Here is a 13,900-nt window from a genome sequence, read left to right as displayed (position 1 = left end):
CTTTTAGCAGTTCAAGCAATAATTGGCCGATTACAGAATATGCTGTTGGGGATATTTTTTTTATTTTTTTTTTTTTGTGGTTTGCACTAAAAGTCTGTGCATAGCTAGCGAATGCTGACCTTAATTTGCTGTATTCTCCCCAGTTTAGAACCAGCTTAGAATTTCATATCACAGCAATTTGAAGTGAGGTAGCACAGAGCAAGCTCCAATGGGGCTCAACAGGATAGAATAAACAGTGGTGCTGGCTTGGATGTCATTCAGTGTGAGCCTTTGATTCATATTCTGTTGTATCACTGCCAGGTTCAGACCGGCTCTACTAACCCTGGTCAAATTCATTTGTGAATTATGCATTCAGTCCAGGAGTGTAGAACGATTTGCTAGGGTTAGGTCAGGAGATTGACACCGGAGTATTTGCACTAGTACACGTATATCTGCAGCCGCTGATGAAACACCCATGCTGGGTATTTCTCAACTGTCAGTGACCTCACTTCTCAGATGAAATGATGGCATACTGGGATGATCTCACATGAGAGGTTTCAGTCTTGTCGCATTAACAGCACATTAGTGGAAGTTCAGTATGCTGGCTTCCAGTGAGTGCAGTTGGCAGGCAGGAATTAAAGATGAGATTCTGGAACATTTTCTTTGCCTCTGGAGCCGAAGAGTTCACATTCTGTGCCCCAAATTAAATGTCTTGCCCTCTCCTTTTCTCTGCAAACTATTTGTGTCTGTCTGAGTTAGAGTTATCACGTGATGTGCAGACAATAGAGAGGCACTCTTGGACCATGGAGAGGTTACAGGGGGTTTTTGTGTTGTCCAGCAAGGGAGGGCTTTGGAGGGGGGTGCTTCCAAGCTGTGAATGGGATCATTGAGTTGGAGGTAATTTTGGGCTCTGGTTCAGGGCATTAGTTGGACAGTCCTTTCTGCTGACATGCCTGTTTCCCCCTCTTGCTCCCTTTTTTTTTTTTTTTTTTTTACCCCCAACCCCCCAGCTCTTCTCTGTGCTGCATCGGCATTTCTGCCCAAATCAAGCCTTTATCGTCCTGCCCATGATGACATGTGTAACAGGGTGTGGCAACCAAGATCTCTTCTCACACTTTACCTTAGGGAGCACATTCATCTGGAGATGGATAACCTGCAGCTGAATCACTTATTTGGCGTTGGTGTGGGGTTTTTTTTTTAAGCCACCAGAGCCTGAAGAATGAATAATTGCACGTGGGACGTTCCTATACATTATTAGTGTAGCTTTTGCTGTTAACATTGGCTATAGAACAGCCTCTTAAAAGCAAGTAAACTGAACACAGTTTAGTTAAAACTACAAGAACAGAATGAGGCCATTTTTTTGGTTGACCTATTTAAGACCGATGGACATATGTTGTTGTTTAAATATTTAGCTTTTTATCACCCTGGCAACAGAAAATGAAAATGGATATTTTTTCCTTATTGAAATGCATTCTGATATTGACTGACTGAAATCAGTTAATTTGGCCCATGGCTGATAAACTGGAAAACTAAAGAGTTTTATTTTCCAATCAGTTAATGCACAGTACTTAAAATAGTACTTTTTACAGTAACAGCAACACTCCTCAGTGGAAGGTGGTGGTGAGGGAACATGGAGTGTTGACACTGTTGGAAATCTTTGAGCTTAATTATCTATATTTCCATTGGCAGATGCATGAATACTGTTTTTCAGAATTCTATCCATGCAGATTTCTTTTTTTTTTTTTGTTTTAGAAAAACTGCTTTCACACTGTGATTTTTTTTTTCTTTCTTTGCTTCCCTTATAAATAGTTAATTATCAGTCAAAGTAAGTGGCTAGAACAAACAAGTTAAATTATGTTCTGTATTTTCTAGTATTAAAATGAATCAATTAAAATCCAAGCAGGCAGTGTAATGTTTATTGTTTTTTTTAACAAAAAGAAGTCAAAGTAAGTGGCTAGAACAAACAAGTTAAATTATGTTCTGTATTTTCTAGTATTAAAATGAATCAATTAAAATCCAAGCAGGCAGTGTAATGTTTATTGTTTTTTTTAACAAAAAGAAGTCAGTATTAATGCCTTTTGTAACTACTTGATTTCAATGTGTTTCATTACTTTTTGGGAATGTTAATGTTATATAATTGCCAGCCTCGCTTTTTTTTTTTTTTTTTTTGCAGTAAACTCTTTTCTTAAGGGTGCAGTCAAAATTGTCTAAGACTATGCCCACTTTGAGAATTGTGAAGTTTCCTAAATTTTCTGACAGCCTTCTGCTGCATTGTGAGTTATTTTGACAGTCCCTTACTCTGTATTCTACCTCCGTCTGAGTATCTGCTGCTGACTTGAGATGGCTGGTGATTGCCTCAGGGCTTTGAGCTTACAGGCACCTGGTTTAAAAGCCAAACCATCAGAAAGAGAGAGTCATTTATCTGATGTCAGCATTGCCAAGTTCAAAGGGTGGAAAAAAAAAAGCTAATTGGTCACGGGTAATTGAACTGAAATAGACCGTAAGGAGCTGGCAAGTATTATAGTCTAAAATAAAAACGCTGCCACCCCGCATTTCCATTGTCGAAAGTTTAGCTTTATAAAATTTATTCTGTGAGCTGTAAGGCAACATTTTGGCTGAATGGCAGTTTTGTGTAACCTGCAGGTTGTTATTCAGCAAATACTTTAAGGTTACCCACGTCTTTGAAAAATGTAATACTTCCAGGATGTGGTGTACTTGTGGTTTTCTTCCAACCCCAAACTGGTCGGCTGTATCTTTTCCTTGAGCTCAGAGAAACTTTATGCTCTCGAAGTGCAGATAATACTCTGTAGACATCACTGGATCCCAAAGGTATTGGCCCTAAGAAGATGATGCGCCCTTCACTGCTTTTTTTGTTTTTGTTTTGTTAAGTAGTTTCACATCTGTTTAATAATTCATGACAGCTTCAGTGTAGTCTTGATACAAATGATATATGGTCATGTTATAATCTTTCTAAGCCAAACAACAAAACATTTCTGTACATGTAAATGAGGTGTCTGTGTGTTGGATGCTGTGTGTTTATACGTGGCGTGTGTTGCACTGTCACTCAGTCGTAACATGAAACAATCTTGTACCCCTGTTGCTGTGGCACCCGTGGGACACAAGCCCCCCGTGAGCCACCTGTCTTCTGTGACTGGATGTGTATTTCCCAAGTTTTGGATTTCTGTGTGCTCTTTATGAAATAAACATCAAACTCCAATCTTGTATCTCGAAGAGGATCGTAGTCATCCCTGTATGTCACAGGGGACAAAACTAGCATGCGATGGCCTTTGCTGAAGCAAAAAACTTGAAACCTTTCCAGCATTTCATATGTTAAAATATTCAAACTTTGTTCTTTTTTACAAAGCTTAAGACTGCAAGGCATTCATTGTTGTCCACATGTTTTAAATATATTGTTTTGAGGGGGTTTCATATATTTAATAGACCTTAAACAGCACACTCCCTGTTTTACCTTAACTTTGTTCTCCTCTGTTTTTCCTCCACTTCACCTGTTTGGATCTGTACCTTTGGGCAACAGCTTGAAGTGAATAATGTATAAGCAAGAAGAAGTATCAGAAAACCTTTGTGGGCTTTCTGTCTCACCGAGTCTCTTCCAGTCCTTTTGTCTATATTCCCAGCTTCTCCCTCTGTTTGTCTAATTTTAAACCAAAATCCTTGTGCTGCTTTCTCTTGCAGTGAAGTTTGTCAGCTGTGGCAGAGGTGGTCTGGTGCGGTTTGAATGCAACAATCCATCTGACTTTCGGATAGAGGACAACGGAGTAGTTTATGCTGCAAGGACTCTTCAGCGCACTCCAGCCCCTGCTTTGCCCTTGCTGATCAAGGCTGTAGACACCGCCACTCAGCAACAATGGGTGACACAAGTCAAAATGATGCCTCCCACACAGGTGAATAATCTTGGCTTCTCTGTAATGCTCTGTCGCTTGTTTTTTATGCCTGATATTAATGCTCTGGAAATGCAAAACGATCATCCCTGCTCTTACAGCAGATAAATAATGCATTTTATGCCTGCTATACATTCACAGATGACTGCTTCCCTGAATTGCAGCAGGTGTTCCATGAGACAGGATGGATGCTTGCTTAATTAGAACTGAATGTGTCAATTTACCAGAAGCACAAATGTTACATCAGTATGGTCAGTGAAGGGTAAGATCAGATGCAGAATAGCTTTAAGTAAAGTTTAACTCTGAGGTCACAGCTTTGTATTCCAGAGAAGGGCACGCCTCTTTTTAAGCAGCGCAATATGGGAAGCATCTGTGTGAACTGGAGAAAGCTGCTCATCTGTTAGATTTTGTTCCGCATGTCAGCATTGTATTTGGCAGAGGATGAGTGGAATTTGACAAAAAGAAAAAGCCTAGCACATGTCATGTCTGTCTGGGCTGATGCTTGGAAGGAAAGCTGCAGCTAAAGGCCAGCTCTGTTTCAGACATTTAACCTCTCTTAATGATGGTGGATATCTGAATATGCCTATTTAACAATCTCTGCTGCGCACAGATGCAATGATGCACATAAAAGAACAGCCATAATGTTTTCATTTGTGTGTTAACTAAAGATTTATCACACAAATGAATGAAAGCATTATGTTGCATAAGTGAGTAATTATTGCTGTAAGATTTCGGACTGCACCATTTACAGTTTTCTCACCGACCGCCAATTACCAATCCAAGAGCAAAAGACGACAGTGGCTGATTTTTAAACCTTTGTTGAGGTCGATAAGATCTGGGGTTAATATGCAAGTATCAGTTAATAACTGATCTCCAAAAATTGAGAAAATCTGTGCCAGTAAATCATCTGGACGATAAATCAGTGCGCCCCTAAAATTGGCCACATTGCCAATATTTGAAAATATTGGCCATGTGGTGTCTTAATTAACAAGTACAAATGCAATCTTTCTTGCTTTTACAACCGTCAATGTGTTTTTCCTTAAAGCACATCAAAAGTTGTGCTTAAAGGAACAACTTATCAACATTTCTATAAGCTTCAGTGCTTATAGAAATGTGCATGTTTGAACTGTAATAAAATCATCTCAAAAAATGGGTGCCGAATTTACATTGATGTAAAAATAAAAGGAACACTGATAGTTTATATTAGTGCTGTAGACCACAGGTCTGCTGGATGAAAAATTAAACTGGTTCAGGTTGGGATTTTATCCCATTGGTTATGCAAAGGATTTACTTTATACATTCCTATTGGTAAGTATCATGTTAGTGAAATGTGAATTTCTCCCTCAGGAAAGCCATCTCTTGCTGATGCAAATTTCTGGTTTTCTTTGAAGTCCAAATCTGCTGATGCTGATTTCAGAGAGTTTTGATTTGTATATAGACTTTTTTTTTTTTCTAACGACTGTGAAAAAGGAAAATATGCTCCATGTTCTTTTAATAGAGGTTGTATGTAGCTTTGGGTCAAACTTGAAATTATGGAACTCTAAGATAATTTAAAATGCTCTACCTGAATTCATTTAACTCGTAAAACTCATGGTGGTCTGAGCTCTTAGCTGGTGAATTTTTCAGAGTTTTTAGTTTTTAATACATTAAATGAAAAGGAAATTCTGAGGTTTCATTATTTCACCCACCAGACTCCAACCGGGACCAATTATGGGAAATTTGACCATTTATGATTTGCATCTTGTCCCGTCTCTACATTTATTGACTGTTTTATGCCAGAGACAATTTCTGAATTTTACCTACAATTTAAAATATCACAGTTGTTGCCTGTGGCAACTGACTTTGTGGTAGTCTGTATCTTTGAATGCGCCCTGAGTCATAATGAAATTGGGGTCTAACTTTTCCCCCTCTTCCATTTTTGATGTCATAAGCAGTTATTCTCCTCAATAAACATCCCACACACCTCCAAACTCTATTATTGTCATAAATCGTCACATCTTTTAATCATATCGGCAATTGCATGTTTTTAATAAAGCAATTAATGTGCCAGCCTTGGGAAACATTTTAATCAGTGGCAACCAAACAATATCCTCATTAATATGAGTGCATACCTCCTTGCCCTCTATCTCATCACTATTTAAACTTTAGTTCTACCACACTGAGAAAACAAGCTGGGTTAAGAAATGGAAGACAGTTTTTTTTTTTTTCCTCCCTTTTCTAAAAGGGCAAATACACATGCACACACACCTAATCCTTCCTACACACTTACAAACATTCAGGCCATCACTCAGCCCAACACTCTCTGGGAGTCTGAAGTAGAGTTTTAATCTGAAGATGGAGAATGCGGGCTAAGTGTGGATGGGTGCAGACCTCCAGTGCACCAGAGATGGATCTGTTCTGCGTCGGGCTGAACACATCCTCTCCGCCATTCATCATTCCAGATGCAAGTTCCAAATAATTACTGGTCTCACTTGCAGCCATTTTAATAGGGTAATAGATATTTCAGAGGCATGCTCCTTTGCTATCTGTCCGCTTGCCTTCTCTGCATTTTCAGTGTGTGAAAGCAGCATAATCGGATTTCAAACATGATTAGTGGAAGCTCTGTGACATCTCCCCAGATGTTGGAGGAGGGGGAGTGTGGAACGTGACTCATGTTATAAGGTGAAAAAGTGGTAATTAATTTCTGTGTTTGCACAAGGCGCTTCGTTGGAGTTTGGCATACTTGACTACCTAACAAGTTGTCAGTGTTCAGATATTAAAACGATGCTGAGGAAGGTTGCACAAAGGGAGCAACAGTTTGTCAATGTTAATAGATGGTATGATGTTCTTTTTCAAATTGTATATATTGACTTTGTATTTTGTTTTCTTTCCCACCTTATTCAATTCAAGGGTATTAAAACTTTTAGTTGTTTTTTCTTTTTCTTCTGGCAGTCTTAGTCCCTGGAGCAGCATAGGCAATTTGAGCTATGTGCGTGCATTGTGTCTGGCTTTCAGGTACCACCCTCCTTTGTTTCAAATCGTTTTCATTATGGCTGAGGGAGGATGGCAGATCCATTATGGAAGCTGGTATATCTGTGTGGGTTTGTTTTATCAGCACATAAGAAGAGATCTGCCATTTAAAACCATCCAGTGTAAGGCTACAGAAGCAATTTCAATGCATACACTCACATATGTGCTGTTTTGAATTTAAGACTTCAAAAAAGACCAGAACAGATGGTCTTGTTTGACTAAATGAGGATTAAGAATAACTACCGAATAACTCTTAAAACAAGCCTGTCTGTTGCCAAGATGCTTTCTTTAATTATTAACTTTTCCAGAACGGGTCAATATCTCTGTAATGAGGTCAGGATGTTTTTTGTAGTTTAAATCTTCAAAGTGGCATGTTGACATTTGTAATGTGTTTTTTTTATTATTATTATTATTATTATTATTATTATTATTATTATTATTATTATTATTATTATTATTATTATTATTATTATTTTTGTTGTTGTTTTTTATTTATATATAGAGTTGGCATGTAAGTTTTGCTATCAACCTAAGACACCAAAACAAACTGGACAATAAATGCTAACATAGCACCATTAGCTGTATTAATCAGGGTTTTGTGGTCAAGAGATGAGGCTGCCAAAACACCATGTGTGGAAGAAAGCAGTTGGAAAGTACAGAGAGATGCATTTGAAACTGTTGTGCATCTTATATTTCTAACTGTAAATATGTGTATTTCCAATTATAGTACATTGGGCTACATATGAGAGTACAAAAAAAAAATAAAATAAACATTTTGGTGCAGTTTTTGCAAGGTGATCTTATTTGGATGGATTTGGAGCTAGTAAAAATATCCAGACCCATGACTTCTTCAGGCACACTGAGCTTAGCTTTATCTGCAGCCTCTCAAAGTAAAGGAGAGGAAATTTCCAGTGAAAACAAAAGTGGCCTAGAGTAAACCTGCTGCCAAGATGGTGGCTATCTGATCCATTTACCTCTAAGGTCAAAACAAGGAATGGCTTTGTAGCCTACTTAATTCATTTCCAAGTTTGAAAGGAAGTGTGATTTGCTTACAAGTTTGCCAATAATAGTTAAGCCAACTACTGTTAAAATATATAAGCTAATGATTTTTTTGTGCGTTTTATGGTCAAACACAACACTCAAATTATTGTATGTGAAAGATTTAAAAAGATCACAATTATCAAAACTGCTATTGTACTGGTTTTACTGCAGCAGTATCTGGTTTTTAAGGTAATAGTTGGTGATTCCAGCTTCAGGGGACATTTCTATGAATTTTACCATCATTATTAAAGATTCAGCTTTCAAATAAAATGAGATTCCAACCACTTATCCAGGGCTTGTGAATAAGAACATTTTGTATCTGTTTTTTATTTTTATTTTTTTTTATTTTTCCAACTAACACTACACCATGAAAACGTTATGGTGGTGTTGTGCTACAGTTTTAAAATGTCTGTTAGTCCGGTATTACGTGGAACTTAAATTGCATTGCAATTCTAGTTTGAGAACAACGGCTCCCTTAAATCACATCTAAGATTTCAAAAGACGGGTAACTATTCCAGATCCAGCATGTTCTGCACTCCAAAAAGACGATATAGACGGTTCTTTCTAGTATCTGCTGTCTCACTCCCTGTTTAGAAGTGGCAATCCAGATGAGCAGACAGCACGCCCTCTACAGAGTAATGTCCTTAATCAGCTTCTTACTTTTTGTTCTGCTTCTAACTTTATTTAAACGCCTCACTGATTGTGAAAGTGGTTGACTTTCTCCAATAACACTGAAAGGTGTATTCACTACTCTTCCAGAAGAATACAGGATGTTTGAGTTTGTGTGTGAAAAGTCAAGCTGAAAACCTATTAAATTTTCCAACTGATTCCTTGGTGCATTAATTTTATTTTGCCAGCTTTTGCTCAGATCTAAAGCATATCAATTACCGTTCATTGTGATTGCAACATGAATGTGTATATCTTATAATGTTTTATCAGACCACAAATGTCATATTGGTATTACAAGTGGCATTAGTCACTGGATTACCAAAGTCTTTAGGAATTCCTTGGTCAGCTGTGAAAATGTTGAACTATTTTTGTCTGTTGCCACAACTCATAGATCGGCACTGCCAGCCTCATAGCTATTCTTTCTGGCTGTTTAAAATGTCTGTACTCGCACTCCACTGCATATGTATGATCACTAAATCATTTCCCTTTGACAGGTCCAGGAACTCGCCGTCCCTCCAGTCATGTCCAGAAATTTCAAGGAAATAGTTTTTCCATCCCAAAATGCGGACAGCACTTTGAAACGCATAAAGAGAGACTGGGTCATCCCTCCAATCAATGTTCCTGAGAACTTCAGAGGCCCATTCCCGCACGAGCTTGTCCGGGTAATGTATTTGACTCAACCACATGCATGCACACAGACATCTGTCTCTCAGCTGTAATGGTACACTTTTTTTGATATGTCAACTTTGGAGGTTGCACAGACTCTTGCTTACAGGACATTTTTGATGTTTGTCATCTTTCTGATTGTATCATTTTTTGGTGCACAGAGCAGTCCTCACTGGTGAAGTGTTGCATTATTTAGAAGCATTTATAATCTGAAGAGCTCAAAATGATAATTGTTGTTGGCTGACTGTTACGATCCTGAAGTCCTCTTTTCCACATCTCAAAGACAGGTTCAGCCCAATTTCTTATCAACCATTCAGTCCTCTGTGTTAGCTGTTGCACAAATAACTCTGACAGCTTAGGAGCAGAGACCTTTTTCTAGCAGTGTACTATGTACACAGTGCAAAAATCCTGAGATTGCCATATGTAAGTTTTTATTTTTAATCCGGCTATATGTGAAGGAGGTTTCTGGGCTGGAGTTGCTGATAACAGGAAGAGGAAAGGGCCCGACTGCTCAGTTTGGCTCAAGAGGGTGGGCACACAAGGTCTCAGCTTGCATGGAAAACTGGGTAGAAAGTCCAATTATGACAGAACTTCAATACTATGTAGGAACCCATTACAGAGAAATAAAAATATAAATTTCCTTTATCGTCTAAAAGTGGGAACAGTCTGATGCAAGAACAGCAAAGTGACAGCTGTGTAGAAAAATAAAATGTACAAAATGTGTACTTGTGCATTTTAAAAAAATGACTATTTACAGCATGTATTTGAAAAATAAATATGTGTCAATACCATCAGGGATGCCAAAACTTCTTCAATTTTTTTTTTTTTTTTTTTTTTGGGGGGGGAGCAATGATTGTTAGTCCAACAGTTGCTGGGAAGAAGGATCTCCAGTAACACTCTCTTGTGCACTTAGGATTCAGGAGTCCATTATTGGAGGAACTCTCCAGTTCATGCACACTTGTTCTTAAACAGCAGTTGACTTTAAACTGACCTAGAATGGAAACTATTTCTCTAAAAGGGATTTTATTTTGCATTTAATGCAGTGTTAACAAGGGTTGTAATGCATCCCAGATAATTCTGTAATTCCAGGTCTCAGAAAGTAAGGGGGGTGTAGAAACATACCTCGGCTTAAAAGGTTTTTTGTTTTTTTTCCCCCTTAGCTTTTTATTTTATTTTTTAAAACTTGACACAATTTGTTGATGCTCAACAAATTTATATTGAAATAACATGGTTCATCTGGATTTGCTACATCACAACTCTTTGACCCATTTTATTGTATTTTTTTACTCGCTGGCTAAACTCACTCACTCACACACGCACACACACACAAAACTAAATCAAATGAGGACTATTTCTCAAGGTTTTTATTGTGCTTCATGCTATTCAAATTGGGGTGAATAAGGTCGAACCTGAGATTTTAAAGTGGGTCTGGTTCAAACAAACAAATCACTAAAACAGTTACTACCCTACATGTTGTTAGCAAAAGGCGCTTTTCCACTGGCACGTCGCGCACTAACCGGTTGGTGTGCTCTTTAGCTTCACCCCAGGTAACGAGCTTTTCCATTATAATGTCTGTTCCTCATTATTGTGGGCGGAACATGAGCAGTAGCAGCGACAGTCAGCAATTGAGAACCTCGAGGTTGTGGTTCTGATTAACTCAAATAAACCCAAATACTTCATTTTGTCTTAAAAATGTATCGCTGTTTTTTTTGTTTTTATTTTTAATATGCAACATTTTGGATCTTTGTAATGCACTCAGCAGATGTAAACCAGTAGCCACGCCTGAACTGTGTGTGCGTATTTATATTTTTTAATCCAAAGGAAAAATTTAATTAACATCACAAGCTAATATTATGTAGTTTTGGTGTTTCACGTTGTTGGCGGAAATGCTGCCCACTGCTGCATAGTTTCTCTCTTCTTCATTACTGTCCATTCTTCAAAGCAAAGCGCTATTAGCAGTACTGCTAAATCATGGTCATTCTGCTGCAAAACGTACCGCGTGTGTTCCTGCTGCTGCTCCTTATTAAACTCATAATTACTCCTTTGTGCTGAGCAGCTCTCTGTTAGCAGACAGCATGGCCCCGGTTCACAGCTAAATGCTAAATGCTGTTTCCAGTTTTCAGTGACGTAAATCATGAGCCAATCAATAAATGTGGTCAGATGTCAATCATATCACTTCGATGCTGAAAATCCAAGAACAGCCAGGCAGGATTTGCCAATGGAAAATGAATCTGACTGGGGAATATTGGGACCGAACTGGTTTGAAGTGGTCTAGTCAAAAAGTGCCTAAACTGTGCTTTAAAAGTATTTAATGTGGGATACTATGTTTTATAAAGCCAGTTAGTTTGAATCCATTTATTTGTTTGCTTTTAAGAAGAAAAAAAATTGTTAACTGAGTCAGTTGATAGTTAAGCTGCTCTGAAATGTCAAGAACCTAATTAAAGAAACTGAGTTTGGAATAGTATAGAATTTGGAAATTTAAAATGTCAGAACAATATGGGTCATGTGTTGAAGAGTTTGAATGTAGTTATGTTGAATGGTTCTCAAGTAATGAATCTCAAATTGTACCCTTGTGCCAACAGATTCGCTCAGATCATGATAAAAACCGGTCCCTAAGATACAGTGTGACTGGTCCAGGTGCTGACCAGCCCCCAACTGGAATCTTTACCATCAGTCCCATTTCTGGAGAGCTATCTGTCAACAAACCACTTGATCGAGAACACATCCCTAGCTTTCATGTAAGTCAGACGAGGCATTTCTTTTTTTTAAAAAACTTAGAGAATTTCAATGTGATTTACCAAGGTTGTTTTGCGGACTGCTTTATCAAGAGAAATGTGAGCTCTCTATCTTGCTCTCTCTCCTTAGCATGCTGTACATTCCAGCCAGTTGGCATGTGCTCAAGGGTCATGTGTAACCTAAACAATCTCCTCAGACTCAATATAAACCAGATTTTCTCAGGAAAATCTTTCTTATCCGTCTGAGAATTTGGAGGATTTTGAGGGGAAAAAAAGTTAGTCAGATGCTAGAACATGACCTGTAATTCTCAAGCTGCTTTTTTATTGGGATTTTTTTACCATGTTGTCAGAATGTTAAACAATTGCCCATCAGTACAAAGTGGAGGACATGATTCTTGGTTTTGATTTACTGAATATATAGTTATTGGCATGTTCATCCAACTTGCAGTAAATTGGTGTATTGAATGTTCATGTTTTTCATTACATTGTTCACTACTAGCTTATGAGAAAGTGTATAATTTAGTGAGGTTTGGCTTTACACTAGGGATTTTAATGGTCGGCCAAAAATTACCTTCAAGTCATTAAAGATAGATAAATGTAGGTATAATAGCTCTTTAGCCAAAATCTAAAAACAGCAACTTAGAATGACAACTACATTTATGACTTAAGTCATGTGGCAAGTTAAAAAGCAAAGTGGCTTACAAAGCTCAAGCAGTTATATTTAGATTATACTTTGTAATTTATGTAGATCTAAAATTTAAAGGTTTAAAATCTCTTGATCTTAAGTACAGCACAATGCTATTGATTGTTATAAAATGTTAGTGTTTCCACTGCTCTCCCAGTGGAAACCAGGATATATGAATACTGCACACAAAATGTGTCGCATGACAGAAGATGAGTCACATGACAGAATTGTATAGCTTTTAAAATGGCTGACTGTGAAGAACACAGTAGGTGACACCAAAATAAGACATTGCAACACAAGAGGATTTGCGGGCTGATAAGATTCAAATACTTGTATTTGTTTAGCAACATATAATGTAGGGTTTTTTTTTCTCCCAATTAGTAGATCTACAGCTGGAAAATGCTTGTTTAAACTATTCTACAATCCACATGTGTTTAAAATTTTTTTTATTCTCCTTCAGCTGAGAGCTCATGCAGTAGACCTGAATGGCAACCAGGTGGAAAACCCCATAGATATTGTGATCAACGTAATTGACATGAATGACAACCGACCAGAGTTCACTCACCAAATCTGGAACGGAACTGTTCCAGAGGGCTCCAAACCAGGTAAGGCTTTTGGACATTTTTTTTATTTTTTTTTCCCCCCATGCATGTGCCTCCAGCTCTAATGTTGCTGCAGTATTAGCAGAACAGCTATTATTCATTTGGTACTTTAGAGTTTGAAAGATGAACACTGGGCTTTCATTAACAATTAATACTTTAGAAGGTCACATAGGGGAAAAAAAAAATAATAATATATATATATTTATTATTTTTTTTTTTTCTCTCTCAAAGGAACATTTGTTATGACTGTGACATCTATCGACAAAGACGACCCCAAAACACAGAATGGCATACTTCGATACAAGATCTTGTCTCAGAATCCAGAGAGTCCGTCTTCTAATATGTTCACCATCAACAACAAAACTGGAGGCATCATTACAGTGGCTGCAGGCCTGGATAGAGAGGTATTTAACTCTTTTTGTTTGTTGCTAAATCATTTATTGATAAAATCCATATCTTTTATATTGCCGATAATGATCATGGATAGTATTTTCTCCAATTGCTTCTGGCTCTTTATCACTGAAGCGTGTGCATATGTCTGCATGAATGGGCTGCGTTTTTAAACAGGCGGTTAGAGTTTAGTTGTTAATATTCAAACTGCCTAGGAACTAATGA

The 13,900-nt window shown here is 37.7% G+C and overlaps 1 protein-coding gene across 1 annotated transcript in view; it reads left to right on the top strand.

The window, feature by feature from the left end:
* The window catches only part of cdh2 (cadherin 2, type 1, N-cadherin (neuronal)), a 72,774-nt gene that overhangs the window by 38,863 nt on the left and 20,011 nt on the right, over positions 1–13,900 (top strand). The window contains exons 3-7 of the mRNA XM_044134342.1: positions 3,673–3,881; positions 9,092–9,259; positions 11,846–12,001; positions 13,144–13,288; positions 13,517–13,689. Coding sequence (XP_043990277.1) covers positions 3,673–3,881; positions 9,092–9,259; positions 11,846–12,001; positions 13,144–13,288; positions 13,517–13,689 — 851 coding nt within the window. The remainder of the gene's footprint in view (positions 1–3,672; positions 3,882–9,091; positions 9,260–11,845; positions 12,002–13,143; positions 13,289–13,516; positions 13,690–13,900) is intronic.

The sequence above is a fragment of the Gambusia affinis genome, linkage group LG12 (assembly GCF_019740435.1).
Source record: "Gambusia affinis linkage group LG12, SWU_Gaff_1.0, whole genome shotgun sequence".
NCBI classification, from domain to species: Eukaryota; Metazoa; Chordata; class Actinopteri; order Cyprinodontiformes; family Poeciliidae; genus Gambusia; species Gambusia affinis.
This window is presented reverse-complemented; position numbering and strand designations above follow the sequence as displayed.